The 26300-nt window shown below is 41.4% G+C and overlaps 1 protein-coding gene across 27 annotated transcripts in view; it reads left to right on the top strand.

Moving 5' to 3' along the window:
- The window catches only part of sls (sallimus), a 133553-nt gene that overhangs the window by 63391 nt on the left and 43862 nt on the right, over positions 1 to 26300 (top strand). For 24 of the 27 annotated variants that reach the window (XR_004581740.2, XR_004581741.2, XM_034326979.2 and 21 more), the window contains 17 exons: positions 70 to 586; positions 677 to 820; positions 907 to 1158; positions 1236 to 3937; positions 4013 to 5015; positions 5092 to 5490; positions 5558 to 6077; positions 6198 to 6369; positions 6446 to 6632; positions 8316 to 8655; positions 8744 to 9476; positions 9550 to 9888; positions 10031 to 10187; positions 10271 to 10437; positions 10741 to 10870; positions 18039 to 25058; positions 25469 to 26241. Coding sequence is in view for 25 of the 27 variants with exons in the window: in XM_034326979.2 (XP_034182870.2) it covers positions 70 to 586; positions 677 to 820; positions 907 to 1158; positions 1236 to 3937; positions 4013 to 5015; positions 5092 to 5490; positions 5558 to 6077; positions 6198 to 6369; positions 6446 to 6632; positions 8316 to 8655; positions 8744 to 9476; positions 9550 to 9888; positions 10031 to 10187; positions 10271 to 10437; positions 10741 to 10870; positions 18039 to 25058; positions 25469 to 26241 (15555 nt within the window). In the remaining 2 variants the exon portion in view is untranslated. Of the gene's footprint in view, positions 1 to 69; positions 587 to 676; positions 821 to 906; positions 1159 to 1235; positions 3938 to 4012; positions 5016 to 5091; positions 5491 to 5557; positions 6078 to 6197; positions 6370 to 6445; positions 6633 to 8315; positions 8656 to 8743; positions 9477 to 9549; positions 9889 to 10030; positions 10188 to 10270; positions 10438 to 10740; positions 10871 to 14693; positions 16296 to 18038; positions 25059 to 25468; positions 26242 to 26300 lie in introns of those variants that run through there. The other 3 variants (XM_034326985.2, XM_034327095.2, XM_034327041.2) reach the window with 3 other exon arrangements.

Raw genomic sequence — 26300 nt, 5'->3', positions numbered from 1 at the left:
AATTTCAAATTTTATTAATTCACCCAAAGTAGTCTACACTTTCTGTATCACAATATTTAATTTCTTCAGGGTACCACTGAGGTATACGAAGGACAAACTGCCCACTTCGAGTGTCAGATTGAGCCTCTTCACGATGCCAACTTAAGAATCGAATTCTTCCATAATGGCAAACCATTACCATCAGCTTCAAGGTTCCACGTGACATTCGATTTCGGCTACGTGGCTTTGGACATCGGCCACACAGTTCCTGAAGATGCTGGAGAATATTCTGTCCGTGCCATCAACGCTCTTGGACAATGTGTCTCCTCCATCGAGCTGAGAGTTATCCCCAGAGACAACATTATTCTGGATTCTCAACGTCCTGAAGGATTGGATAAAATCCGAGAATTGGAGGCACAACAACCCTGGAAGAGACCTGATATTCCGGAACCTCAGACGAGACAAAGACCTGTATTTACTCAACCATTGCAAAATATCGATGCCATTCCTGAAGGACAAACTGCTCACTTCGAGTGCAGGTTGATACCTGTGGGAGATCCTACTTTGAAAGTCGAGTGGTTCAGAAATGAAATTCCACTTGAGACAAGTAAGTCATTTTCAGGAGGAATTTTAATAGATGACTATGATTAGAACACTTAACAAAAATTCATACCATGTACTTACTTGCTATGTTCAGGTTCACGAATCACTAAAGTCCACGATTTTGGATACGTATCCCTGGATATCAACCATGTGCGTGAAGAAGACGAAGGTGTTTACATGTGCCGTGCTTCCAATCCACTCGGTGAAGCTGTCACCACTGCTTCCATGAAAATCAAGAGTAAGTCTACTCGCGTTAAATTGAAAACCGTGCTAGCTTCTTCAAAAACTTCTAACGATTTGGATGATTAAATTGTTCTTATTTAGGCAAAGCAAGTATACAGTTAGATACGCAGCACCCTGAAGCGCAACGTAAGATCGCCCAATTAGAAGCTGACAAACCTAGTCGACCCGAAGAGCCAGAGAAGGTATTCGACAAACCCATCTTCACACAATTATTGACTGGACCCACAGAACTCTGGGAAGGTCAAATGGCCAGATACGAGTGCAGAGTAGTTCCGGTTGGTGATGCAAGTTTGAGATTCGAATGGTACATCAATGGTGTTGAATTAAAAATGGGTAAGAATTTATTTGAAAAAATATTTTCAAATCGAAAATATGAGGAGGATTTTGTAATTTTCTATTTCTTTTAAAAGGATCTCGTTTCCACGTGAGTCACGACTTTGGTTACGTGACCCTGGACATTCTGAAAGTGATAACCGAAGATTCCGGTGTGTACACCTGCAAAGCAATCAACAAAGCTGGTGAAGCAGTTTCCTCAATTTCCCTCAAGGTGAAAGCTCGCTCGGCAATCGATGCCGACAGTATCCAACCCGATGCCTGGCAGAAGATTCAGCTCAAAGAAGCCGAAATGAACAAAGTACCGGAAATGTTCGTTGATACAACACCTCAGCAAGCTCCGGTATTCACGAAACACCTTGAAAGCTACGACAAACTCGTGGAAGGTCAACATGTCTATTTAGAAGCTCAAGTAGAACCAAGAGCTGATCCAAATCTCCGCGTAGAATGGTTCAAGAACGGTATATCTCTTCAAACTGGAACGAGACTTCGCAGCACCTTCGACTTTGGTCTGGTGACCTTGTCCATCAATGGGTTAAGACCAGACGATTCAGCCATTTATACTTGCAAAGCTACCAATCTGCTTGGCGAAGCTGTGTCCACCTGCAGCTTGAAGATCGTCGATCGTCATTGGCTTCTGGGTGACACTCTTCATCCCGATGCTCTTCCTAAGATCGACGCGCTGGAACAACCTCACGTTACATCGGCAGAGCAACCAGAGCCTATCTACGAAGAACCAGTTTTCATCACCCATTTGAACAACGTGGAATGCGTGGAAGGTGATAACGTGCACTTCGAGTGCAACGTGGAACCCTCGAAAGACCCGACCATGAAGATCGAGTGGTTCATCAATGGAAAACCCTTGCCTACCGGAGCTAGATTCAAATCCACCTACGACTTTGGCTACGTTGCCTTGGACATCACTCATGCTTACGAAGAAGACTCTGGAGTGGTGATCGTTAAAGCTACTAACTCTAAAGGATCAGCACAGACGTCTGGTACCTTGAAGTGTACCAGTAAACAGAGCATCTACCTGCAGACCCAACATCCTCAGGGAGAGGCTGGTTTGGAGAAGGTGAAAGAAGCTGAGGATGCTTATCTGTCCAAATACAGGAGACCAGATGAAGGGCCTGAACATGAATATCCAAAACCAATCTGGACAGTACCTCTGCAACCAGAGTTCAAGCTGGGAGAGTTTGAACCTCTTCATCTGGAAGGTCAAGTAGAGCCGAAAGACGATCCAAACCTGAAGATCGAATGGTACTTCAATGGCAAAGTCTTGGAGCATGCTTCTAGATTCAAAATGACCAGCGACTTTGGATTCGTCACTTTGGACTTGACAGACGTCTACGAACGAGACTCTGGAATCTACACCTGCAAGGCTTACAACAAGGCAGGCGAGGCCTTCACCTCGACAACCATTTACTGTTCCACCAAAGAGAATATCATTGAAAGATCTCAGCATCCAAAGGGTAAGGAAGGTCTCGAGGCTATCCAAGACCTCGAAGAGTCGTTGAAACGACAAGAAGGTGCTCCTCCGGAGAGCGAGGAAGGTCATCCTCCAGTGTTCACCTCACAGTTCGAGAATTTAACCAACTTATCCGAAGGAGAGATCGCCCACTTCGAGGCATCTCTCACTCCAACAGGTGACCAAACCATGGTCGTCGAATGGTTCTACAATGGAAAGGTTCTGGAAGCTAGTCACCGTATTAGAACAGTCTACGCCTTTGGTATGGTTGTTCTCGAGGTGCTTGGAACCAAGATAGAAGATTCAGGCACCTATTCCTGCAGAGCTACGAACAAATGGGGTCAAGCAGAGATCAGCGTGGAATTGCAATGCGTGGATAAATCCAAGGGACAGAAACCTAAATTCACCACTCATATTCAATCTCTCGAAGGCCTTAAAGATGGCCAGTCGGCACACTTCGAGTGTACCTTGATCCCTGTAGGAGATCCTCAAATGAAAGTCGAGTGGTTCCATAACGGTCAACCTTTGAGACACTCGTCAAGGTTCAAGATGGTCTCTGATTTTGGATTCGTCGTGATGGATATCGCTGGAGTGATGGCTCACGACACCGGCGAGTACGTTTGCAAAGCCAGCAACAAATACGGCGAAGATTTCACCAAAGCTACCTTGAAATGTTTCGGAAAGAGCGGAGTGTATTTGGACTCCCTGCAGCCGGATTCTTTAGCAAGGATCCGAGAGTTGGAGAGCTTCGGCGGTGAGCAACCAACGACACCGACCACTCCAGTAGCTGAACCACCGAAATTCATCACTCAGATCGTCGATATTACCAGACTGGTCGAAGGACAGTCTGCTCACTTCGAGGCTAGACTCACGCCCGTAAACGACCCAGATTTGAAGGTCGAGTGGTATTACAATGGCAAGAAACTTCCTCATGGACACAGATACAGGACCTTCCATGATTTTGGTATCGTCATTCTGGATATACTGTACTGTTACGAGGAGAATTCTGGAGTATACGAATGCAGAGCTTTCAATAAGTACGGAGAGGATACTACCAAGGCAACGTTGAAGTGCTTCTCGAAAGCCAGTCTCATCTTGGAATCTCAGCTTCCAAAGGGAATGGAAGGTGGTCTGGAGAAGATCCAGACTCTGGAGGACTCGATGATTCGTACGAAAGATGAGAAGGTTGTCGAAGAACGTGGAAAAGCTCCGATGTTCACGGTGCCTTTGAGTAACATCGATGGACTTCGAGAAGGCGAAAGCGCGCACTTTGAAGCTAGGCTTATACCCACCGACGATCCAAAACTAAAGGTAAGTCCTTAGAATACTAAATGAAACTAATGAAATTATAGTAATAATACTAATATAATTTTTTCGAATGCACAGGTCGAATGGTTCTGGAACGGAAAACCATTGCGAACCGGCTCTCGTTTCCGCACCTTCTGCGATTTCGGCTTCGTAATCCTGGAAATCTCTCCCATCTACCCTGAAGACTCTGGCGAATACAGCTGCAGAGCAACAAACGAGTACGGCGAAGCAGTGACCACCTGCACTATGAAGTGTACTGGAAAACGTAGCATAATCTTGGAATCTCAATTACCGAAAGGAATGGAAAGTACCATCGACAAGATCGCGGAATTAGAAGGTCTTGGAAACGAGCCAGGTCAAGTAACACCGGAAGACGATACAGGAAAGCCACCGGAATTCGTCACTACACCGTCAGATTTGACCCTAACCGAGAACTCTCTGGCACACTTTGAGTGCAGACTGACACCCATCAACGATTCCAGCATGAGGGTCGAATGGTTCCATAATGGAAAGCCTTTGCTAGCTGGAAGTAGGATCAAAACGATCCACGACTTTGGTTTCGTCATTCTTGAAGTGGCTAATTGTTACCAAAGAGATTCTGGTCTTTATACTTGCAAAGCAACCAATCGTCACGGCGAAGCTACAGTGAACTGTAAATTGCAAGTACGTGGTCGTCAAGGTATCATCCTGGAACCTCAGCTTCCTACTAACTTCAAGACCGGAACAGAAAGTATCCAGAAACTGGAGGAGGCTTTGTACAAACGTGACGAGATACTGACCGAAGAGGAAACGCCTAATCCTCCTAAATTCACCGTAGAACTGAAGGATATCGAGGTTGAAGAAGGAGCACCCAGTCACTTCGACTGCAGGGTCGAACCAGTGGGCGATTCTACGATGCGTATCGATTGGTTCCATAATGGACGATCATTCGCTACTGGCTCCAGAGTTCATCAGATCAATGACTTTGGATTTATATCCTTGGATATGTCTTATACTTACGCCAGGGACAGCGGTGAATACGTTTGCAGAGCTACGAATAAATGGGGATCTGCTACTACCAAAGCGACCATCACTTGCAAATGTAAGTATTAATATTTATATTAAAATCGAATTTTTATCGACAAAAGTGTTAATATTTTAAATGTTCAATCATTTAGCCAAGAAGACGATAGACTTCGATTCTCAACTACCATCAGGAATGAGCGGTGAGAAATTGAAGGAATTAGAACGTGGACCAGTCAGCGAACCGCCTGTCGAAGAAGCACCGCGACAACCACCAAGATTCATCACGCACATTCAATCAGCGACGGTGGACGAATCGGAACCGGTCAGGTTCGAATGTCGCGTGGAACCGAAAGATGATCCAAATTTGCGTATCGAATGGTACAGAAACGGGAAAATGATCCCGGCTGGGCACAGATACAGAACCATGTACGACATGGGATTCGTGTCCATGGACATTCTGTACGTCTACCCTGAAGACTCGGGCGAATACGTGTGCAAGGCTATCAATGATCTTGGAGAGGACACTACTAGGGCATCGCTATCCTGTAAAAGTGAGTAATCCATTTTTTTACTTTTTAATAACAAATAAACCTTTTAAACGAACGTTTTATTCGACAGAGTTGCCCAGCATTATCCTACAGAACCAAGTGCCAAAGGGTATGAAGAAATCTGAAGCACTGATGCAGATGGAAGCGACAATTAAGAAATACACTTCGGAGGTGCACTTGACAGAGGATGATCTCTACGATGCCGACAAGAAACAACCACCTCGATTCGTCACTCAGATACTAGATCAAACTGAGTTAGTTGAAATGAACAGCTCGAAATTCGAGTGCCAATTGGCGCCTGTTGGCGATCCAAACATGAAGGTTGAATGGTTCTTCAACGGCAAACCTCTACCTCACAAGAACAGATTTACACCTATCTATGATTTCGGTTACGTGGCCATGAATTTCGGTTGGGTGTACCCCGAAGACAGCGGAGAATATCTCTGCAGAGCAACGAATCTTTATGGAATGGACGAAACAAGAGCGGTGATCAGAACTGCCGGTAAACCTGGAATTATTTACGAGTCACAGTTGCCAAAGGGCATGAAGAGTATCGAGAAGATCAGAGAAATGGAAGCTGCATGGCAAATGTAAGTTATTTTATTCTTTTTTTCTATGGAAAGCATTGGAGTTACTAGGATATTTTTGAGGGGTGGTCCAAGTTCAGAGAATTTTTGTTACAAGAATTTTATTGAAAATTATATATACAGAGTACCTGAGGAAGAAGGCGAAGAAGAGAAGGTGCGGGCACCTCCAACATTCGTCAGCAAACCTGAGCCTGTCACGGTCGAGGAGGGTGATTGTTCGAGATTCTGCTGTCGTGTCACGGGTCATCCACGTCCGCGTGTCATGTGGATCATCAATGGTCACACTGTGGTCAACGTCAGTATCAATTTTACAGGATTCATCGATCGAATAAATTCAACAAACGACAGTTAAATAATTTTTCTTTGTACAGGGATCGCGTTACAAGCTAACTTACGATGGCATGTATCATCTGGACATCCCCAAGACGAGACAGTACGATCACGGCAAGGTCGAAGTGATCGCGAGAAGTTCAGTTGGCGAATCTCGCACTGAAACTACCCTGACAGTGAAACCAAGAAGCGACGATTATCGTGGAGTGTTGAAGAACTCACCGAGACGTAAGTCTATCCTGAAACAGAGATTCCCTTACACAAACGTCTCATTGCATTTTTTGCGTCTTAGAAATCCAAAACGTTTCTATCTTATTTTTATCTCTTCAAAATATTATACTTGAACAAATACTCGACTATCTTATCAAGTTAAAAAAAAGAAAAGAAATAGTAAGAATGATTTAGTCGCAAAGAATGCACGAGATTACAAAGAACAAAATGATATATTGCACAAGAATCAATCACGAAGAAAAGCGACGAATAATAAGGGAAAGGTAAACAATCGCAACACAGTACATAAGAATATAGATACGACACGTACATTCCATTCGAGCACAGAAATGAAAACACTCGAAACCAAAAATTCGAACACCAAAACCCTTTATCCTGTTACTTTCACCTCGTTCCTTTGAGAAGTATTACAAAAAGGATTCGAAAGATGATCCTCGAGCACCTTGAGCACCTCGAGCAGCTTCTTCCTCCTCTTCGGGCTTCGGGCAATGTCGTCTAATGCGAAAGGTATCGGCTACTTCTGTTTCGCAAACCGGCACTCAGGTATGGATTCAAGTTATCGAGAATGAAGCAACTCGTTTCTTCGATTATTTGTTCATCAGTGTTTTCTATTTTTATTTCTTTTATTTTTTGTGACTAAAAATGCACGAAGTGAAATATTGTATACAGAGATAATAATTTTAGCTTCAATTTATTCATTAAAATTTCATTTATTTAAATCATTTCTGTATAAATATTTTTCTTCGTACGTTAGATAATTTTCTGTTGCACTGGAGAAAACGGGTTTATTGCTCATCAATATTTTCCTTTTTTTTCTAATGGAAAAGTTACCTTCGTCGAATTCATTCATCTGGATTTTATTTAATATATTATTTCTTCCATTCAATCGCAAATTGATTCATCCATTCGAGCAGAGGTCCGTGTTTCTCAGAGTGCTTCCTATTGACGATGTTAGTATCGGCGTTAATTACTCCTAATCCTCATCGAATAGTGTCATTATAGAAAATGTTTCAAAGATTTATTAGAACGTTTATATGTTCCCTAATATCCGTTTCCCTTTTTCTCTATCGTGTTTTGTGTAACAGAGATTCAGTGTCTGATAATTATCATTGAAAATTTGAATTTTCCTCAATTACCATGTTTAAACAGGTACACTGAGTTTCTATGCACGATTAGAAATTGTTTGAATTTAGAGAGTCTCCCAATTGATAAGAATGAAATTGTTGAATAAAATCGATGTAAATCCGAGAAATGTTTCCAATGGAATGCTAAAGAAATGACCCACGAGATCGAGTGAACCACGTGCTCTAACTTCGATTGTCCGGATGTCCACCTGTGTCTCCGATGGTATGGTTTCCGGCCATTCTGCTCCATTCATTTGGAGCCGTGTCTATGTGTTGCATCGCCAATTAAGTACTGTGTCGTATTTCCCCGTGATTCTCTACGAATCTCTATCTATGAAAATCTAACGTTCTCTCGATGATTCATAAAAGCTTGAAAAATCCCGAAATTTTAACTTGAGATCTTTCAATATAAACGAATACTTTGAATGCAATTATTGTCATCATCGAGGAATGTTATATTTTCACTTGAAATTGAATGTTTTCGACGTTCGTCTGGCATGCATTGTCGAATCAGCAATTCGTCAGAACAGAAGGATCTAACGTGATTTTCCTGTAGCGTGGTATGATTACGGGCTGACACAATACCAAACGGAGCGACAGAATACAGAACTGGAGAAAGTATTCGACGAGAGACATCACAACGTGTCCCAAGGGATCGAAATCGCCACGGAACATCTTGGACAGAAGGTGTTCAAGGAGCCTGAGACCGATTGGCAGAAATCGGTGAAGAGCAAGAAGAACGAAGAATATTATAACAAACTGATGACCCTCGAGGAGGAACAAGTCTTGAAGGAAACGAGATTGAGAGAATCTAGTCATCAATTTGCTATTCCCGGTGAAAAGGTTGTTGCAGACTCTGTGGCGAAGGGAATGGCACAGAAATATGAAGAAACTTTGTAAGTATTCATTAATTTTTTACTTTGAAAATTTCATAATTTTCATTGTACTTTTATGTTATTAACCAAACGGTGAATAAATTTCCAGAGAAGAGAAGAAAGATGAAAAAACCCAGGAGACAGTTCAACCACCTCCGAGACCCTTGAAGAAACCGCACACGACGGAAGTGGACATTGACGTGGAACGAATGAAAGTAACGGGAAAGTATCCTCCAGGACCATCGGAGTCCACGGTTCACGGTCGCGAGGTTCACGTGGCTAAACAGAAACAAACGCAGAAAGAGGTAAAAGGTGACCTGGAGATCACCAGAAAGATAACTGCGACGGAAACCACCGAAGTGGAGCACAAAGCGAAGACCCAGGAACGTGTTGTTCAGGGTCCAACGAAGCCAGCTAAGCCACCGGTATTTACAAAGAAGATCCAACCTTGCCGAGCTTTCGAGCAGGAACAGGCACGATTCGAAGTCGAGTTCGACGGTGATCCATTGCCGACCGTCAAATGGTATCGCGAAGATTTCCCGATTCAAAATTCAGCGGATCTTCAGATATACACGTTCAGCACGAAGTCGGTGCTGATTGTTCGACAAGTGTTTATGGAGGACTCTGGAGTTTTCTCCGTGATCGCTGAGAATCGAGGTGGAAAAGCAAAATGCAGTGCCAATCTAGTTGTCGAAGAACGTAGGAGACAACCTGGAAGAGGTGGAGTGATTCCTCCCAGCTTCCTCTCAACCATTCAGAACACCTCAGTGACCACTGGTCAACTGGCTAGATTCGATGCCAAAGTTACTGGAACTAAACCTCTGGACGTGTACTGGTTGAAGGTATTTTTCAATTATTTTTCGGGTATTAGATAAGGGAAAGGAAGATTGGTTACATACAATCTATTAATTACAGAATGGCAAGAAGATCACAGCCGACATTCGCTACAAGACCCTCGAAGAAGACAACACTTACACCTTGTTGCTGTTGGAGACGGTACCCGAAGATTCAGGGAAATACGAATGCGTCGCTATAAACAAAGCCGGAGAAGCGCGTTGCGACGCTGAATGTACGGTACGAGGACCACAATCACCGGCTAAATCAGCGAAACCGACGACGCCTGGCGTCGAAAAGGCACCCGCGGTTCTCGAACCACTGAAAGACCAGACGATCAGAGAAGGAACATCCGTTGCCTTCTCTTGTAGGATCAGCGGGAAACCAGTACCCACGGTGCAATGGAAGAAGGGCGACAAGGTATACGAAAGATTTTAATTATCCCTACTTTAATGAATAATTAAAATTTCAAACTGAATTAGGTGATTGAGTCGTTCAAATTAATCAGCTGATTTTTCCCATCATTTATTTAATTGTAATATTACTACGATTATCGTAATAGGTAATCAAGCCGTCCAAATACTTCCAAATGTCAAAGGAAGGTGATTTCTGTACCTTGAGGATCTCCGAAGCTTTCCCTGAAGACGAAGGTGTCTACAAATGCATTGCCAAAAATCCAGCAGGCGATGTGACCACGTCAGCCAACCTTCGAGTTCTCGGTAAAAATAGTAACCAAGTCCTTCCCGTCGTCAATCTCGAAATGAAACGATCAAAATTGAATATTTTAATCAATTTCGTTCAGCTCCTGACGCAGCCGATGTTCTACCAAAACTGACACCTCTAAAAGATCAAATTGTCAGTGAAGGGCAACCAGCTCAATTCAAAACCCAAGTTACTCCATCGAAGCCGAAGCCAACGATCCAATGGTATCGCGAAGGTGCCTTGATTCCACAATCACCTGATTTCCAGGTAAAACAAATCCACCTTTAATATCAGCCCTTGAAAACGGTACTAGGGCACTCTGGCATTAACAGCATGTATAGAAATTAATTTACCAGCCGTATTTGCCTGAACACAAGTTCGGTAATTTTTCTAAATAATCTACTATGTATCCTCTTTCTAACAGAAAACGAATGAAATCAATTCACGGAGTAGTATGCTCAGAATAAATTTTTCAAATATTATGCAAGTTTCAAAATTTTAAATGTTCAAAATTTTTGCATTGTACTCGAGGAAAAAAAAACGAACAAAAAATTACATTTTGTATCGTAGATGATTCACGAAGGCAATAATGCTGTGCTATTGATCGCGACCACCTACGAAGAGGACACTGGCACCTTCACCTGCCGGGCAACCACTTCGGCCGGCACTGTAGAAACTTCTGCCAAACTCATCGTCAAAAGTAAGAACTGAATCTAAAAGATACAAATTCAATTGCTAACACGAGACGCGATTGAATCGACGGGATATACCTCGAGGAAATGACGGGGCAACGCATGCCCAAGACAATTTCTTATAGTATAAAATTAAATAAAATATTATTGTTGGAGTTTTGAAAATTGACTACTTGTATAAGTAATGCAAAGAAATGATGATTTGATAAATTGACAATAAATTGTCTCGAAATCATGCGATCTCCGTCAAACGTGATCCACCGAGGGCTCCCGTGAGTACTTCTATTTTTTTCTCCGCTTTTTGTTGTTCTCCCTCTAAAAGAAAAAAAGAAAAAAAAAGATGTCCTAACCCACCACACGAATCCCTAGCCCCCCGACACCCTTTTAATTAAAAGAAAAAAACAAATCAAAAGCAAGCCCGGGGAGTTTGTACTAACTCGTCGTGTTTTCAAAGTAGACGAGCGAGTGAAACGAGGAAAAAAAAATCTGAAATTCATCTCTATTTTTAAAAGATGAAAGTGGTAAGAAATTCAGACGAGAACGTCGCGAAGGTGGTGCTGAAAAAAAAAGAAACGAACGAAGAGAAAATCTATAAATAATTTTCTCGAATTTTTTGTTGATAAGGAAATGAATTACGATTATTATTATTTGAAATTCGAGCCTGAAGACGATCGTAGGCGTAAATTTTCCATCGAAAGGTGCATTTATGAGCGAGACGTGTCTACGAGCGTCTTTTGGCATCGAATTAGATCGATCGAGTGAAATTGATCAGAAATATTGATGATTCCAAGATATGGTGCTTCGAGTGTGAAAAATTGCGGTTCTCCTGTTTCCGTGTTGTATATAAAACTTGATCAAGGCATATCGATTCTTAAATGAATTTCGAGTCTTGACAGGGATGGGTATGTGAAGAAATAATTTAACGAGAAAATGATATTGGTATACGAACACGTAACTCGTTTACTCGTTCGATTTAGTATCGATGTTCATTATTTAAAAACTATATATATATATCTTTAAAATATATATAATATATACATGTAAGAGTATACGTTACCTGTACACGTCGCATACATACATCAAAAACGATTGATCATTTTTAGTCATATCGACGTGAAGTTTTATTTAGTTACACACACGCATTACACAGAAGATGATTTCTTTTTTTCCCCCCTCTTTAACATTCTACTAATCGTTTATTTATTATTGTACAATGCAAAAACCAATAAATACGAATGTTTTAAGTACGTACAAGCCTCGTTTGTTGCCGATTCGATGATCTAATTATACATGGTACACACATGTAATGAAGACTCGTCAAAAGTAATTAATTAAGAATTCATTTAAATAAGTAACGGTCTATGGCATCTCGTAATTTACACTGAAATCTACGATTTATGTATAAACGAAATTCAAAATTAGCTCACTATGGACCTATAGAAATTGGATATGAGAGTATTAATTTAGACCGTGTAATTAATTAAGACTCAGGAATTTATTCATTCAGAATATACATTTCACGATACAAAAAACTTAACGAACTATATCTTATAAATATGCAATAATTCACATACAAGTACATTATTTCCCGGTACATTTAAACTATGTAGAAACTGAAGCGGTAGAATATTTTCTGTGCTCGAAAATTTTCATCCACCGTAGAACGAATATAGACCTCGAATGTAAATCGGTTTCTGCACTCGCAAGTATAATTGCCAGCACGTTTTCGACGCCATAAATTCGTCTACATTTTGCTTGCGAAACGAACTGCGGAACGCTCGGGTCGTGATTCACGGTTGCTAGCTCGTTAAACGACTCACCGGCTCGAAAATAATGTAAAACGTGGCTTAAAAATAGTAAAATCGCAGGGAAAAGAATCCGATAGTAATAATAGTTGAATAAAAATCGTTGCTTCGATGAAACGTAGCTTTGCAACATGGAAAAACGAAAAATTTTCGAAAGAATCATTTTGTCGAGTCTCGTGACGTTTCACGAAAGTCGATGATGTTTCCATACGTATGCCGGGCATATGCTCGTCATTTACGATGCACGCTTCTGTTTCCAAGTATCACCTTTCTCCACGGTAACTGGTTTAACGAGCGTGAAGAGGTAAACGTATTTTCCTTGCATCGCTTCTGGTAGTTCGGCTCGTTTCAAAACGACCAACGAAACTTAACAGTGCCGTGTGCACACTCGGCTAGGCCCTCTTCTTAGGCTATTTTTGACCACGTGACGTGTATTACATTACCCGGCTATATTTGGTCGCCGGCTCCGAACTCCCCGAAGACTTGGTAAATTCACGTGGGGTCTCTCTTCTTCGTCTCTCGTCTCCACTAATACCAGCACTTTCACGTTTTATTTCGTTCGCGAAGCATAAATAAGAGATACCGCGAACACGTTTATGCTTTTCAGCTTGTAACATTCGACCATTTCGTTTCGCTGCTGGAAGATATTCTTGAAATATTCTGTTTAACGAAAGATCGTCGTCGACGATTTCATAGGATTTCGTTAATGATAGATGGAAAGATTATTATATTAAATGATGAGGATTATGATATAAATAGAGTTTAATAATTATCATAGTTTTGTGATAGAATCGTGTAGCAACAAAAGTTGGCTTGTAATATATTCAGCCCAGTCGTTCTAAGAAATCATTAGGAAATCATTAGTAGATCCAAGAAGCATCATTTATTAATAATGCTTAACGACCGCTGCTAATTTTTCGTTTCTTCGCCGTTTCCTCGTATCGATAAGATGTTATTTGAAATGCGAGCAGAACATTTCACGGGGTACACTGAGCATGAATTTCTCTTCGGTCATAGAAAAGTAGAACAAACATGTAACTCCCATAATTATCACCGTAACGAAGAACACAAAAGAACAAAGGGTTCTCGCGTTTCGTTGCACCATGTACTCGATGCTCCACGTATGGAACGACTTTGTTCTTGCGTGTCTTTAGACGTGTTTCTTCTTCAAACGAGATCATCAAACTCGTTACACGCGTTACTTGACCTGTCTCCTCTGTACCGTTAACCCTTTGAGACATATCAGACATTGTTGGTTACAAATGGCAATCAGTCATTCGATTAGGATCTTTCTCATGGGTCGAAGGAATTGGTCGAAAATTTTAATTGGATTCTGGCAGAACACAATGTTACCGTAATCCGAGGAGAAAGGGTGCGCGAGAAACACCTGGCACGTTAACGTCGCCCATAAATAAGACACGTTAGATTCAGCCTAGCTGGGTAGGAACCAAGAAGATTCATCAGCGTTCCGTCCGCGAATTTATTTCAAGCGTACCATCCTCCTTTGAGATCGCAGCTATTAAGTCGCCGTAAACGGACAGGTGATTAGGGACACGGCTAGAGACTAATTTATCCATCTTTTTCACGGGATTAACCCCTGGCAAGCGTCGGTAAAGACATTGCGAAACTTATGGTGCAGATAGCGCAGAGAAACCGATTTACTCCAAATTTTGCATATTCTAGCAATTAGGTAGTTTTTTAAGAAAAAAGGACAGTTTCGCTCCTTTGTTCACAACGTCAACCCCCGCACGATGAATACAGGGTCATTTTAACTCATTATCAGTTCCAAAAACATAAAACGTTTATTTGACAAATTTATGTAGAAATAACCAGCTGAAATTCTTGGATCAGAATGAAAATGATGTAAGATGGCCCTGCGCCCTTGAAACGAGTCTTCTAAAAAAGAAGGTACAGACCCAGAGTCTTAGAAAAGTGTGAATGAATTCGAGATGCCGAAATAAATCGAAAGGGTAAATAGGAGGACCATCTCAAAAGTAAACGTGTTAAAATAATAATTCCCTCTTAGAATGTGCATTACTTCTGAAATGATTCTCAATAACGAAGAGAATGCAAAGAAAGTTGAGCCTAGATGTAAGCATTGGGTGGCATCGACGTTTGGGTGACAGCGACCTTGAGGAAGTAACCACCTGAAGCAAAGAGGAGAAGACAACTGCCAAAGCATCGGTCGCGTGTGCGGGGGAGAAAAAACACGGTCTGATTCATCGAGGGAGACCTTCTTCGCATTCGTCCCTCGGCCACCCACCTCCGTCGACTTGGCGCTTTCGAGGAGGGATCAAGCCGACGAAGCCGACTATTTCGGCCGACCCAGCTGCCGGTGATTCAGCCGCGCCAGAAATAAAGACGGGGGAGCGCGTGTGTCAGCGCACTCTGGAAGGCGGGAAGGAATTATTTCTGGTAAATCCGCGGCCACCTCGACTCTTTTCGCCACGTTCGAGTAGCCGAAGAGAAAAGCGTTTCTTCGAGAAACCACGTCCCTGACGAATCGGTCGATGGTCCACGGGCATACGGATCGAAACAGCATTTATTTTTATCCCGTTTGTTATTGTAATCGAGACGTACGATCTTCATTTTTCTTTTCTATCTCCCTTACATCAAGTTCGCCTGAAATTTTTCGAATAAATCGTAAGAAACAAGGCTCGTTTTGTATGCGGTTGATTATCGCGCAAAGGAGGATTTTATTAAACGCAAGAACAACGAAGGAAGAAGGTCAGGGACAACCACGTCTGGCTACACGGTTACTTGACGAATTTATTTTTATTTTTGTACATGACCACTCCAATCGTTCGTGATTCATCGAATAAATGTTGTGTGTCATCAGCTACAGCCTTCTCTGTGTATCAATGTATTCTCACACTTATCCACGCAACGAGACCCTTGTACAATAAACAACCCATTGTTCTACCTTTCAAATGAGTCATTTTGATGAAAAATGAAAATTATTCATCGAGGTCGGAGATTATTGTACAAGGCTCTCCTGTTTCTAAGAACCGTCAGCGCAATTTTACATATTAAGTGTGACAAATAAAATATAACTTAAATATATGTACATCAACGAACGAATAATAAAATCACTGCGTTTCACCGGCGTGTCTCTGTCAGACTGTTAAATAATTACACGTCAGAGATTTTTAGCGGAACAATTTTCACACTGAAAACTGTAACCGTAATTTATAATTGAAAATCGATGCACCATCTTCGCAACACTCGTTCTAGATCCAAGATCAGTCGTGTCCAGTTCAAAAGTGGCTGCACTTCGATCGAGCCGATTTCCGATGAAAGATCAATTTGGTTCGATCGAAGGCAGCCCATCTGTCAAGCACCACGTTCTTCCTCGTTTCACGACACGTCGAACCCACTATTTTCATCGCCGTATCACCGAATCGAATGTCACTTTTAACTTGAAAATCGAGATGGTATCAGAAAATAGAGAAATGGAATATTTTGAAGTTTGAGTTTTATCCTGAGAAAATTGGTAGACGGGTTCGTTCGTCTCTGGCTTCCAGTGGATGACTATTAAGGCTAGACCAGCTTCTTCGGGGTAGAGGTGTGCATAGTGTGGCGTCAGACACGGTTTCCCCACCACAACGTTTCGTCGAACTGAAAGTACCCGGTGCATGCATCACCACTCTACCCCCTCTTGCCGGACCGCGTTCGGCTTTTTCATTTTCAGTGGGAAACTGCGTGCAGCCACCTCCGTCACCTCGTTCTCTAGAATAATGACCCGACGTGGTTATTAGCGAGCTTGGAATGCTAGACGGGCTTCCGGGTTTCGCAGATCGGCGGCTCAGTGTCTGGCCAGACACTGATGAACCAATAATCGCTTCGGATACCCCCTCGAATTTGGACATTTTTCATAATTTATAGGAAACTCGACGATATTGAAAATTTTTATTTTTTTATATTACATTTTATATCAAATTGGAATATTTATCATTGCTCGTCAATTTGTACCTTTCTTCGCAGCAACGATCGATATCTCAAATTTAAAAATACGATTGAAAAGAATCCGAATTGTTGAAAAATTTCGTTTAGATTCTGCCTCGCAGATGAGGAATCGTCTGTTTCTCGTAGCGTTTAAAAATAAAACTCCGCAAAGTCGAGGCGGGTGTTCCATGTTTTCGTTGAAATCTCCTGCTGAGAATAAAAAAAGTAACAAAAGTCGGAATCAACTCGATAACTTTCGGCATTTCATGGAAATTGAATTTTATTCTAAACTTGATGAAAAGAAATTATAAAGGATACTTTCATATCAATAATAATAATTAGCGAATTGTTTGAACTTGAAATAGTTTTAGAGATATATTTTTCGATAACAAATGATAGAAACCGTATTTACGTAAGAGAGGTTTGTTTATTTGGATGTGGAATAGGTTACGGATAATTTATTTTTAAAATAAATCATATGTCATCGCGATTATTAGTCTCCGTCGGAATATTAACAATTACAAGTGAACGCGGTTAACGAAGGCCAATCCGTTGGCGATTTGCCTTGATTTCTCTTATGCAAAGTTGATTTGGCCACTGTCCACCAGCCGTCTATCTATTCGAAATTACGAAACATAAATTTTCAAGTGCGTTTACACGCGTTCGTGGTTGACGAGAAAATTTATAGGATACCCGGATATTGTTCTGTTCCTGGCAACTTATGATTAATTCGACGAGAGATCTTGTCGCCTTTCGACATTGGTACCCTCTGTCATCGCGTATTCTTGTATTCTTCGTGAAATTCCTCGAAACTTCACGATAAAACATCCTCTGTTTATCTGCTCGACGATAAATAATAAACAGTTATTTCCCCGAGGGAAAATCGATGTTCTTTTAAACGATTTATTATGTTAGATTTTTGACTTTGAAACACGGTAGATTTCGATGACTCAAAGAAATTTGGTGAACGACTTGTTTACTGCTGCTCGAGTAATAATTAAAAATATCTTTGGATTTGGCATGCCACCGTGGCATTGCAAATAAAGGAACATTGTTCTTGAAATCGAGATACAATGGATGATTAATAGTCTCTGAATAAACGATTTATAAATGTTACCACTGTTTCTTGAGTGCGATCACTTAGGATTGAACTTTCAATTTACAATCATTAGAAAACAGTTAGGAATATCATTTGAAATTGAGCATTACAATTATTTCATTTTTTCAAAATTTTTCAAGCACACCTTACGTTTATTATTCTAATTGAACATCGGCTCAGCATGTGCTATAAATAATTCTTTCACTTTTTACACAATTTCAAACGTTAACAAATATTCTAGCATGATTTCAAGCTTCCTCCTATGCGAGTGACGAATCCGCCTACCCTGAAACACATAAAATTACCCTGAAAAATGTGCCATTGCAGAAAGAACAGGGGCGTATTACGAAGTTCCTGCGGAGACGGGGCCAGGTGCGAGAACCGGTGACAAACCGTTTGTAAGTTTAGGAACCGGCAAGGATGTAATCCTTGAGCCAATACCGTTAGACAAAGGCGAATTAGAAATACCCTTGAAACCCGGCGATGAAACGCTACCCTGGCGAAAAGGGCGCGTTCATCATCGACCTCGACTAGCAGACACGACACCATGGAGAAAAACGAAACCAAAATCTCGCGACACTTCCTTGGATAAATTGCAAGCCACCGAGAGTCAAATAAAACCGTGGACGGAAGAAACGGTAACCCTGAAGAAAACTCCTCAGCAAGCACGAGAGATACCTAAAGAGAAACTCGAAGAGGTGGAATTAAAACCGGCGAAAATTGAGAAGAAAGAAATCAGAAGACCCAGTCTCGAAACTGTGGACTTGAAACCGTTCACCAAAGAGACAACAAAGGAAACGAAGATAGAAGAAAAACTCACTCGTCGCGAAGAGATTGATAAAGAGATCTATGAAGAGGAAGAAGACTCTAGATTCCTGAAGACCTCTAGAAAGGTAGATGAAACCGTGCAAAGAAAGAAGGACGAGGTGAAACCATGGACCGAGGAGAAGGTTACCTTGAAGAAGTCTAAGCCTGAGAAGAAAGAACTTCCAAAGGAAACTTTGGAAACTGTGGAATTAAAACCATCCAAAATTGGCAAAGGCGAAGTTAGAAAACCAAGTTTAGAAAAAGTGGATTTGAAACCAGTTCCAACAACGGTGACTGAGAAGGTTAGTGAGAAAGTTACTGAAAAGACTGAGTACCTTGAACAAGAAGACACATCGTTGCTGGATGTCTCCAGGACTGAAGAAGTGAAGAAGAAAAGAAAAGAAAAGGTTGAGGAGAAACCTGAGAAACCTGAGCAAGCTAAACCTTGGACCGAAGAGAAGATCACTTTGAAGAAATCCAAACCTGTGGTAAAGGAAATTGAAAAGGAGACCTTGGAGACCGTGGAATTGAAACCATCAAAAATTGGTAAAGCTGAACTTAGAAAACCAAGTTTAGAAAAAGTAGATTTGAAACCAGTTCCAACGACTGTGACTGAGAAAGTCACTGAGAAGATTACTGAAAAGACTGAGTACCTTGAACAAGAAGACACTTCGTTGCTGGATGTCTCCAGGACTGAAGAAGTGAAGAAGATGAGGAAAGAGAAGGTTGAAGAGAAACCTGAGCAGGCTAAACCTTGGACCGAAGAGAAGATCACCCTGAAGAAAGCGAAACATCTGCCAAAAGAAATTGAAAAGGAGACTGTAGAGACTGTGGAATTGAAACCATCTAAAATTACCAAATCGGAAATTAGGAAGTCTAGTGTGGAAAAGGTGGACCTGAAGACAGTGACCAAAGAAACGAAAGAAATTACACAGAAAACTGATTATAGAGAAGAAGAAGACACCACGTTACTCGAAGTTACCAAGGACACACAGGTGAAGAAAACGAGAAGGGAATCTATTCCGGTTGAGAAGGTCGAAGGACCTAAGCCCTGGACGGAAGAAAAGGTAACCCTGAAGAAAGCAAAGCCAGAGAAGAAAGAAGTGCCAAAAGAAAAACCAGAAACTGTCGAATTGAAACCTTCCAGACCGCAGAAAGCCGACATTGAAAAACCGAGCCTCGAGGATGTGGATCTGAAACCAATTCCTAAGAAAGTAACAAAAGAAAAGACAGAAAAGGATAAGTACATTGAAGAAGAGGACACTTCGCTTCTTGAAGTCACCAAGGACACTGAGACCACCACTAAAGTAGAGAAGAAGGTGAAGAGAAGGGAAGAGGTTGAAAAGAAGCCTGAAACTAAACCTTGGACCGCGGAGAAGATTACCCTGAAGAAGGCGAAAGTGGAGCAGAAAGAGATTCGCAGGGAGAGCATTGAAGAAGTTACTCTGAAGCCAACGAAAACGGAAAAGAGACAAGTAACAAAAGAAACATTGGAAAAAGTCGATTTGCAGAAGGTCACTGATAAGACCCAGTTTGTTGAAGAAGAAGACACTACACTGATGAAGGTTGATAAAGTTGAGAAAGTAGAAGAAGAAAGGGTAGATAAAATGGCCACCTGGAGAAGAGACAGAAAACCAAAAGAGAAAGCTCCATACCATGAAGAAGAAGACAAATCAATTCTCGACGTGAAGAGAGACGAAGAGTCTACGGAAAAACGAAAGGAAGTACCTGTACCTTGGGCCAGGGGAAAGAAGAAGCCAACTGAGAAAGCACCTTACCACGAAGAGGAAGATACGAGTCTCCTCGACGTGAAGAAAGATGAGGAATCTATAGAAAAGCAGAAAGAGGTGCCTGTACCTTGGGCCAGAGGTAAGAAGAAACCGAAGGAAGAGAAACCAGAATTAGTTCCACAACAGGTACAACCTGAAGAGAAACCCGAGGAGGAGGAAACATTAGAGAAGACGCAAGTTCCATGGCTTCGGGACAAGAAAGTAGCGAGAAAAATACCAGAGAGGAAGGAGGAACCGGTTGAGGACATTAAATCGGTCACGTTGAAACCAGTGAGACGGGAACGCGCGCCCGAGGAGAAGGAAAAACCGGAAGAAGTGACCTTGAAGCCTGTCAAACGCATTCCACGTGAAGAAGAGGAGAAAGAGGAGGTGCAATTGAAACCCATTCCGAAACGCAAGCCTGAAGAAAAGCCACAAGAAGAAATAATACTAAAGCCATTCCAGAAACCAAAGCCTGAAGTTGAGGAACAAGAGAAACCGAAATTGAAACCATTCGAAAAAGCGAAACCAGAAGTACCGGAGCAAGAAAAAGTACAGTTGAAACCGTTTAAACGAGAGAAGCCGGAAGTACCGGAGAAAGAAAAAGTAGAGTTGAAACCGTTCAAACGAGAGAAACCCGAAGAGACCTTGGTTCCACAGAAAGTTCCTGAGAAACCGGAAGAAGAACAGCCTTCGGAAGTTGAAGAGGTATCTTGGCGTAGAAAACCAAAGAAGAAAGAGGCAATAATACCAGAAAAGCCTGTTGAAAAAGTGGAAGAAGTAAAGGTTGTTGAAGATAAGGTAATAAAGAAACAGGAAGAAACGATAGAAGACTTCAAATCGTTCACATTGAAACCGACTAAACGCGGTAAAAAACTTGAAGAGAAGGAAGAGAAGGAAGAAGTGACGTTGAAGCCAGTGAAACGTCTTCCGAAGGAAGAAGAAACTAAAGCAGAAATTAAACTAAAACCAGTAGAGAAGAAGGTTGAAGAGAAAGAGGCAAAGCCATTGAAACCAGAAATGGCACCAACAGTTCCTGAAGAAGAGAAGCCAACAGAAGTATCAGAGGTTCCTTGGAAACGTGGAAAGAAAAAACCTGTAGAGAAACGAGTAGAAGAAGTAACAACTGAAGAAAAGAAAGTAGAAGAAGAAGAGAAAGAAGTCTCTGAGTTAAGTTGGCGCAAACCACAAAAAGAAAAGGTAAAGGAGGTAAAGAAGGAACAGGAAGTTGAAGATTTCACTGCTGTTATGTTGAAACCAACGCGAAAGGAGAAGAAACCGGAAGAGAAAGAGGAGAAAGAGGAAATAACATTGAAACCGATTCAGAAGGTACAAAAAGAGGAAGAGAAGCCTGAAGCAGTGACTTTGAAACCGGTGAAAGTAGAAAAACCTGAGGCTGTAGAAAAAGAAGAAGTTCCAGAAGAGAAGACAGAATTGCCATGGCGACGTGGTAAGAAACCAGCGAAAAAGATCGTGCCACAGGAAGAGGTTAAACCGGAAGAGATCGGAAAACCTGAGGAACGAGTACCAGAAGTTAAGGAAGAAGTACCGAAGAAACCAAAGGTAGAAAAACCTGAAGAAGAGAAACTAGAGGTTAAACTGAAACCTGTTAAGAGATTAGAAAAACCAGAGGAAGCTAAACCGGAAGAAGTTACTTTGAAACCAGTGAAACGACTTCCTAAGGAGGAAGAAGAAAAGGAGGAAGTAAAATTGAAACCAATAAAGAGAGAAAAACCAGAAGAAGAAAAGCCTGAGGTAAAATTGAAACCTTTTAAGAGATTGGAAAAACCAGAGGAAGAGAAACCGGAAGAAGTAACTCTGAAACCAGTGAAACGTCTTCCAAAGGAAGAAGAAGAGAAAGAGGAAGTGAAATTGAAGCCAATTGACAGGAAGAAACCTGAGGAAGAGAAACCAGAGGTTAAGTTGAAACCAATCAAACGGCTTGAGAAACCTGAAGAGGAAAAACCAGAAGAAGTTGCTTTGAAACCAGTGAAACGACTTCCTAAGGAGGAAGAAGAAAAGGAGGAAATAAAATTGAAACCAATAAAGAGAGAAAAACCAGAAGAAGAAAAGCCTGAGGTAAAATTGAAACCTTTTAAGAGATTGGAAAAACCAGAGGAAGAGAAACCGGAAGAAATAACTCTGAAACCAGTGAAACGTCGTCCTAAGGAAGAAGAAGAGAAAGAGGAAGTCAAACTGAAGCCAATAAAGAAGGAAAAGCCTGAGGAAGAAAAACCGGAGATTAAGTTGAAACCAATCAAACGACTTGAGAAACCTGAAGAGGAAAAACCAGAAGAAGTTACTTTGAAACCTGTGAAGCGGCTTCCTAAGGAGGAAGAAGAAAAGGAGGAGGTGAAATTGAAACCAATAAAGAAAGAAAAACCAGAAGAAGAAAAGCCTGAGGTAAAATTGAAACCTTTTAAGAGATTGGAAAAACCAGAGGAAGAGAAACCGGAAGAAGCAACATTGAAACCAGTAAAGCGACTTCCCAAGGAGGAGGAAGAGAAGGAAGAGGTAAAACTGAAACCAATAAAGAAAGAAAAACCAGAAGAAGAAAAGCCGGAAGTTAAGTTGAAACCTGTTAGACGGCTTGAAAAACCTGAAGAAGAAAAGCCAGAAGAAGTTACACTGAAACCTGTCAAACGTCTTCCTAAGGAAGAAGAAGACAAGGAGGAAGTCAAACTGAAGCCAATAAAGAAGGAAAAGCCTGAGGAAGAGAAGCCAGAAGTAAAGTTGAAACCAGTTAAACGACTTCCAAAGGAAGAAGAAGAGAAGGAGGAAGTCAAACTGAAGCCAATAAAGAAAGAAAAACCTGAGGAAGAAAAGCCGGAAGTTAAGTTGAAACCCGTCAAACGACTTGAGAAACCAGAGGAGGAAAAACCGGAAGAAGTTACATTGAAACCAGTGAAACGACTTCCCAAGGAAGAAGAAGAGAAGGAGGAAGTCAAATTAAAACCGATCAGGAAAGAAAAACCTGAGGAAGAGAAACCAGAAGAAATAAAATTAAAACCTGTCAAACGATTAGATAAACCAGAAGAGGCAAAACCAGAGGAGGTAACGTTGAAACCTGTGAAACGGCTTCCTAAGGAAGAAGAAGAAAGGGAAGAAGTGAAGTTGAAACCAGTAAAGAAGGAAAAACCAGAAGAAGAGAAGCCGGAAGAAATAAAATTAAAACCTGTCAAACGATTAGAAAAGCCGGAAGAAACTAAACCAGAAGAAGTAAGTTTGAAACCCGTTCCAAAGGTTGTTCCTGAAAAGGATGAAGAGAAACCGGAAGAAGAGGCGCCTGAAACCTCCATTTTACCATGGCGCCGTGGCAAGAAGACAAAGAAGGTTGTCGATTTCCACGAAGAAGTCACTGTAGTACCAATCGATCAAAAGAAGATCGTTTCCGAAGTTCATGAAAAAGAAACAACGATTGTGGAACAGAAAGTGGAAGCCAAGGAAGTGATCGAAAAGAAGGTCGTAGTGGAAGAAGTAAAACCTGAAGTGGTTGAAGAGGTCACTGAAGTATCCGAAGTATCCTGGAGGAAGCCACGAAAACCGAAGAAACCGGTGGAAGAAAAGGAAGTGGTTGAGTTGAAGCCAGTGGAGAAGCATGAAGAAATTGTAGAAAAAGTTGAGGAGAAGATAACCTTGAAAAAAGTGAAGAAAGAGGTCCCTGAAGTCGAGGAAAAGAAGGAAATTCAACTAAAACCTGTTCCAAAGAAACCGAAAGAAGAAGAAGTACCCGAAAAGATAACTCTGAAACCTGTGAAAAAGGAGAAACCTGAAGAGAAACCAAAAGAAGAAGAAATTCCAGAATTAAAACCAGTCAAGTTAGAAAAACCAGAGAAAGTTGAAGAAACTGAAGAGAAGGAGGAAGTGATGGTCGAAATAACGCGAAAAAAGCCGAAGAAGAAACCTGAAGAGGTACCAGTCGAGAAAGAAGAAGTTGTCGAAACTGAAATTACAGAAATCACGGAAGAAAAACCGGAAGAAATATCAGTTCTCCCATGGCGAAGGCCAAAGAAGGTTACCGAAAAGAAGATCGAAGTGGAAGAAATAAAACCTGAGAAGGTCGAAGACAAAGAAGTCGAAGAGGTCACTGAAACAACAGAAGTATCCTGGAGAAAGCAACGAAAACCGAAGAAACCAATAGAAGAAGAAGAAAAGCCTGAAAAGGTAACTCTGAAACCAGTTAAAAGGGAGAAACCTGAAGAGAAACCAAAGGAAGAAATTCCAGAATTAAAACCAATCAAATTAGAGAAACCAGAAAAGGTTGAAGAGACTGAAGAGAAAGAAGAAGTGAAGGTAGAAGTAACTCGAAGAAGACCGAAGAAGAAACCTGAAGAAATCCAGCGAGAAGAAATTGAGGTGGAAACCAAGGAAGTTGTCGATGATGTCGAGGTCGAGAAAATTGAGAAACAAGAAATTCAAATTGAAGATCGTAAGAGGAAACGGAAACAACGTACTCAGGTCGATATATCGATCATCGATAAAGATAAAAAAATCGCGCCAAGGTTTATTCAAAAATTGCAACCGGTCATCGCCGAACCGGAAAGCACCGCGAAATTCACATGCACGGTATTTGGCAGTCCGGTTCCTGAAATTTCCTGGTACAGGAACGAACAGGAACTTCACGCCAGTGAGAAGTACATAATGACGGTGTACGAAACAACGGCTTCGTTGGAGATAACTAAGGTGAAAGAAGAAGATGCTGGAATGTATTCTTGCAGAGCATCGAATCCAGCTGGAGTCGCAACATCCACCGTGAATCTCGTGATATTTGGTACTAGAAACATTTCTGATGCCCGTGTGATCGTTTTGTTACGCCTTTCTTTAATTATAAATTGAATGTTTTTGCTTTCAGCTGTTTTCGTTTGACTTTTGTTTGTTTTTGTTTATAGGGGATCGATTAAAGAAAAAGAAACACTGAGATTATATTTTCAGAATTGTTTTTTATTTTGCAATTACAACGATGCTTATGAAATTAACACTGCCTGAAGTTTTTAAACGAAAACCATGTATTTCGAAGAAAGATTTTCTGAAAGAAGAAATTTTCTTCAGAACGTGGTTTATACCTTGAAACCTCAATCAGTGTTGAGTGTAACGAACTGTGCTGTGAAGCTTCATTATTTTGTGTTCTAATTATTACAATCTACCGTTATCATAAAATTAATATCGCGTTGCTATCCACAGAAAAAGAAGAAGAGGGCATAGCGCCTCACTTCTCAACGCCCATCAAGCCGCTAATGGTGGAGGAGCATAAACCAGCTCTGTTAGAGTGCGTGGTAACTGGAAGCCCGGTACCGGAAGTGAAATGGTACCGGGGCGAACAGGAGCTTAAACCTAAGAAAGGTAGAGAAATCACCTTCAATCCTGAAACTGGAGAAGCGAAATTGCATATACTGGAGCCGACGGAAGAGGACGAAACGATTTATAGAGTTCGAGCTGTGAACAAATTCGGTCGGGCCGAATGTAGAGCTAATTTGTTGATCAATAACGTGGTGAAAGTCAGTAAACCGGAAGTCCTTAGAGCACCAAAGATCACCAGACCGTTGCCGGCTTTAGTCGCGGAACGTGGAAAGCCTTTGACTCTGTCTGCTGATTTCGAAAGCAAACCTACACCGGAAGTGAAGTGGTTCCGCAACGGTGTTGAATTAGCACCGTCCGAGAAGAATGTGATCAACATCTACGAGAACACGGCCGAGTTGTTCATTCCAGAGGTGACCAAGAAGGACGGTGGAAAATATGAAATTCGTGTCCAGAATCCTGTCGGAGAAGCTAGAAGTTCTGGATCTGTTACCGTGAAAGATCGTCCGGATAAAACGGACGAAGTTAAAGCTCCGAGATTTATCGAACCGTTGCAACCACAAATCGTTGCCGAAGGAGAGGTCGTGATTATGGAGACGAAGGTTGAATCTTATCCAACAGCCTCGTTCCAATGGTTCCACGAAACTCGTCCTTTGGAGGTATTTGAAATTTATTTCAGTTTTAGTTTTAATTTTAATATTTCTCATTTCTAAATCGA

This window comes from Osmia lignaria, chromosome 9, assembly GCF_051020975.1.
Source record: "Osmia lignaria lignaria isolate PbOS001 chromosome 9, iyOsmLign1, whole genome shotgun sequence".
NCBI lineage: Eukaryota > Metazoa > Arthropoda > Insecta > Hymenoptera > Megachilidae > Osmia > Osmia lignaria.
The sequence above is the reverse complement of the archived record's forward strand: the minus strand, read 5'-3'. Positions and strand labels throughout refer to the sequence as shown.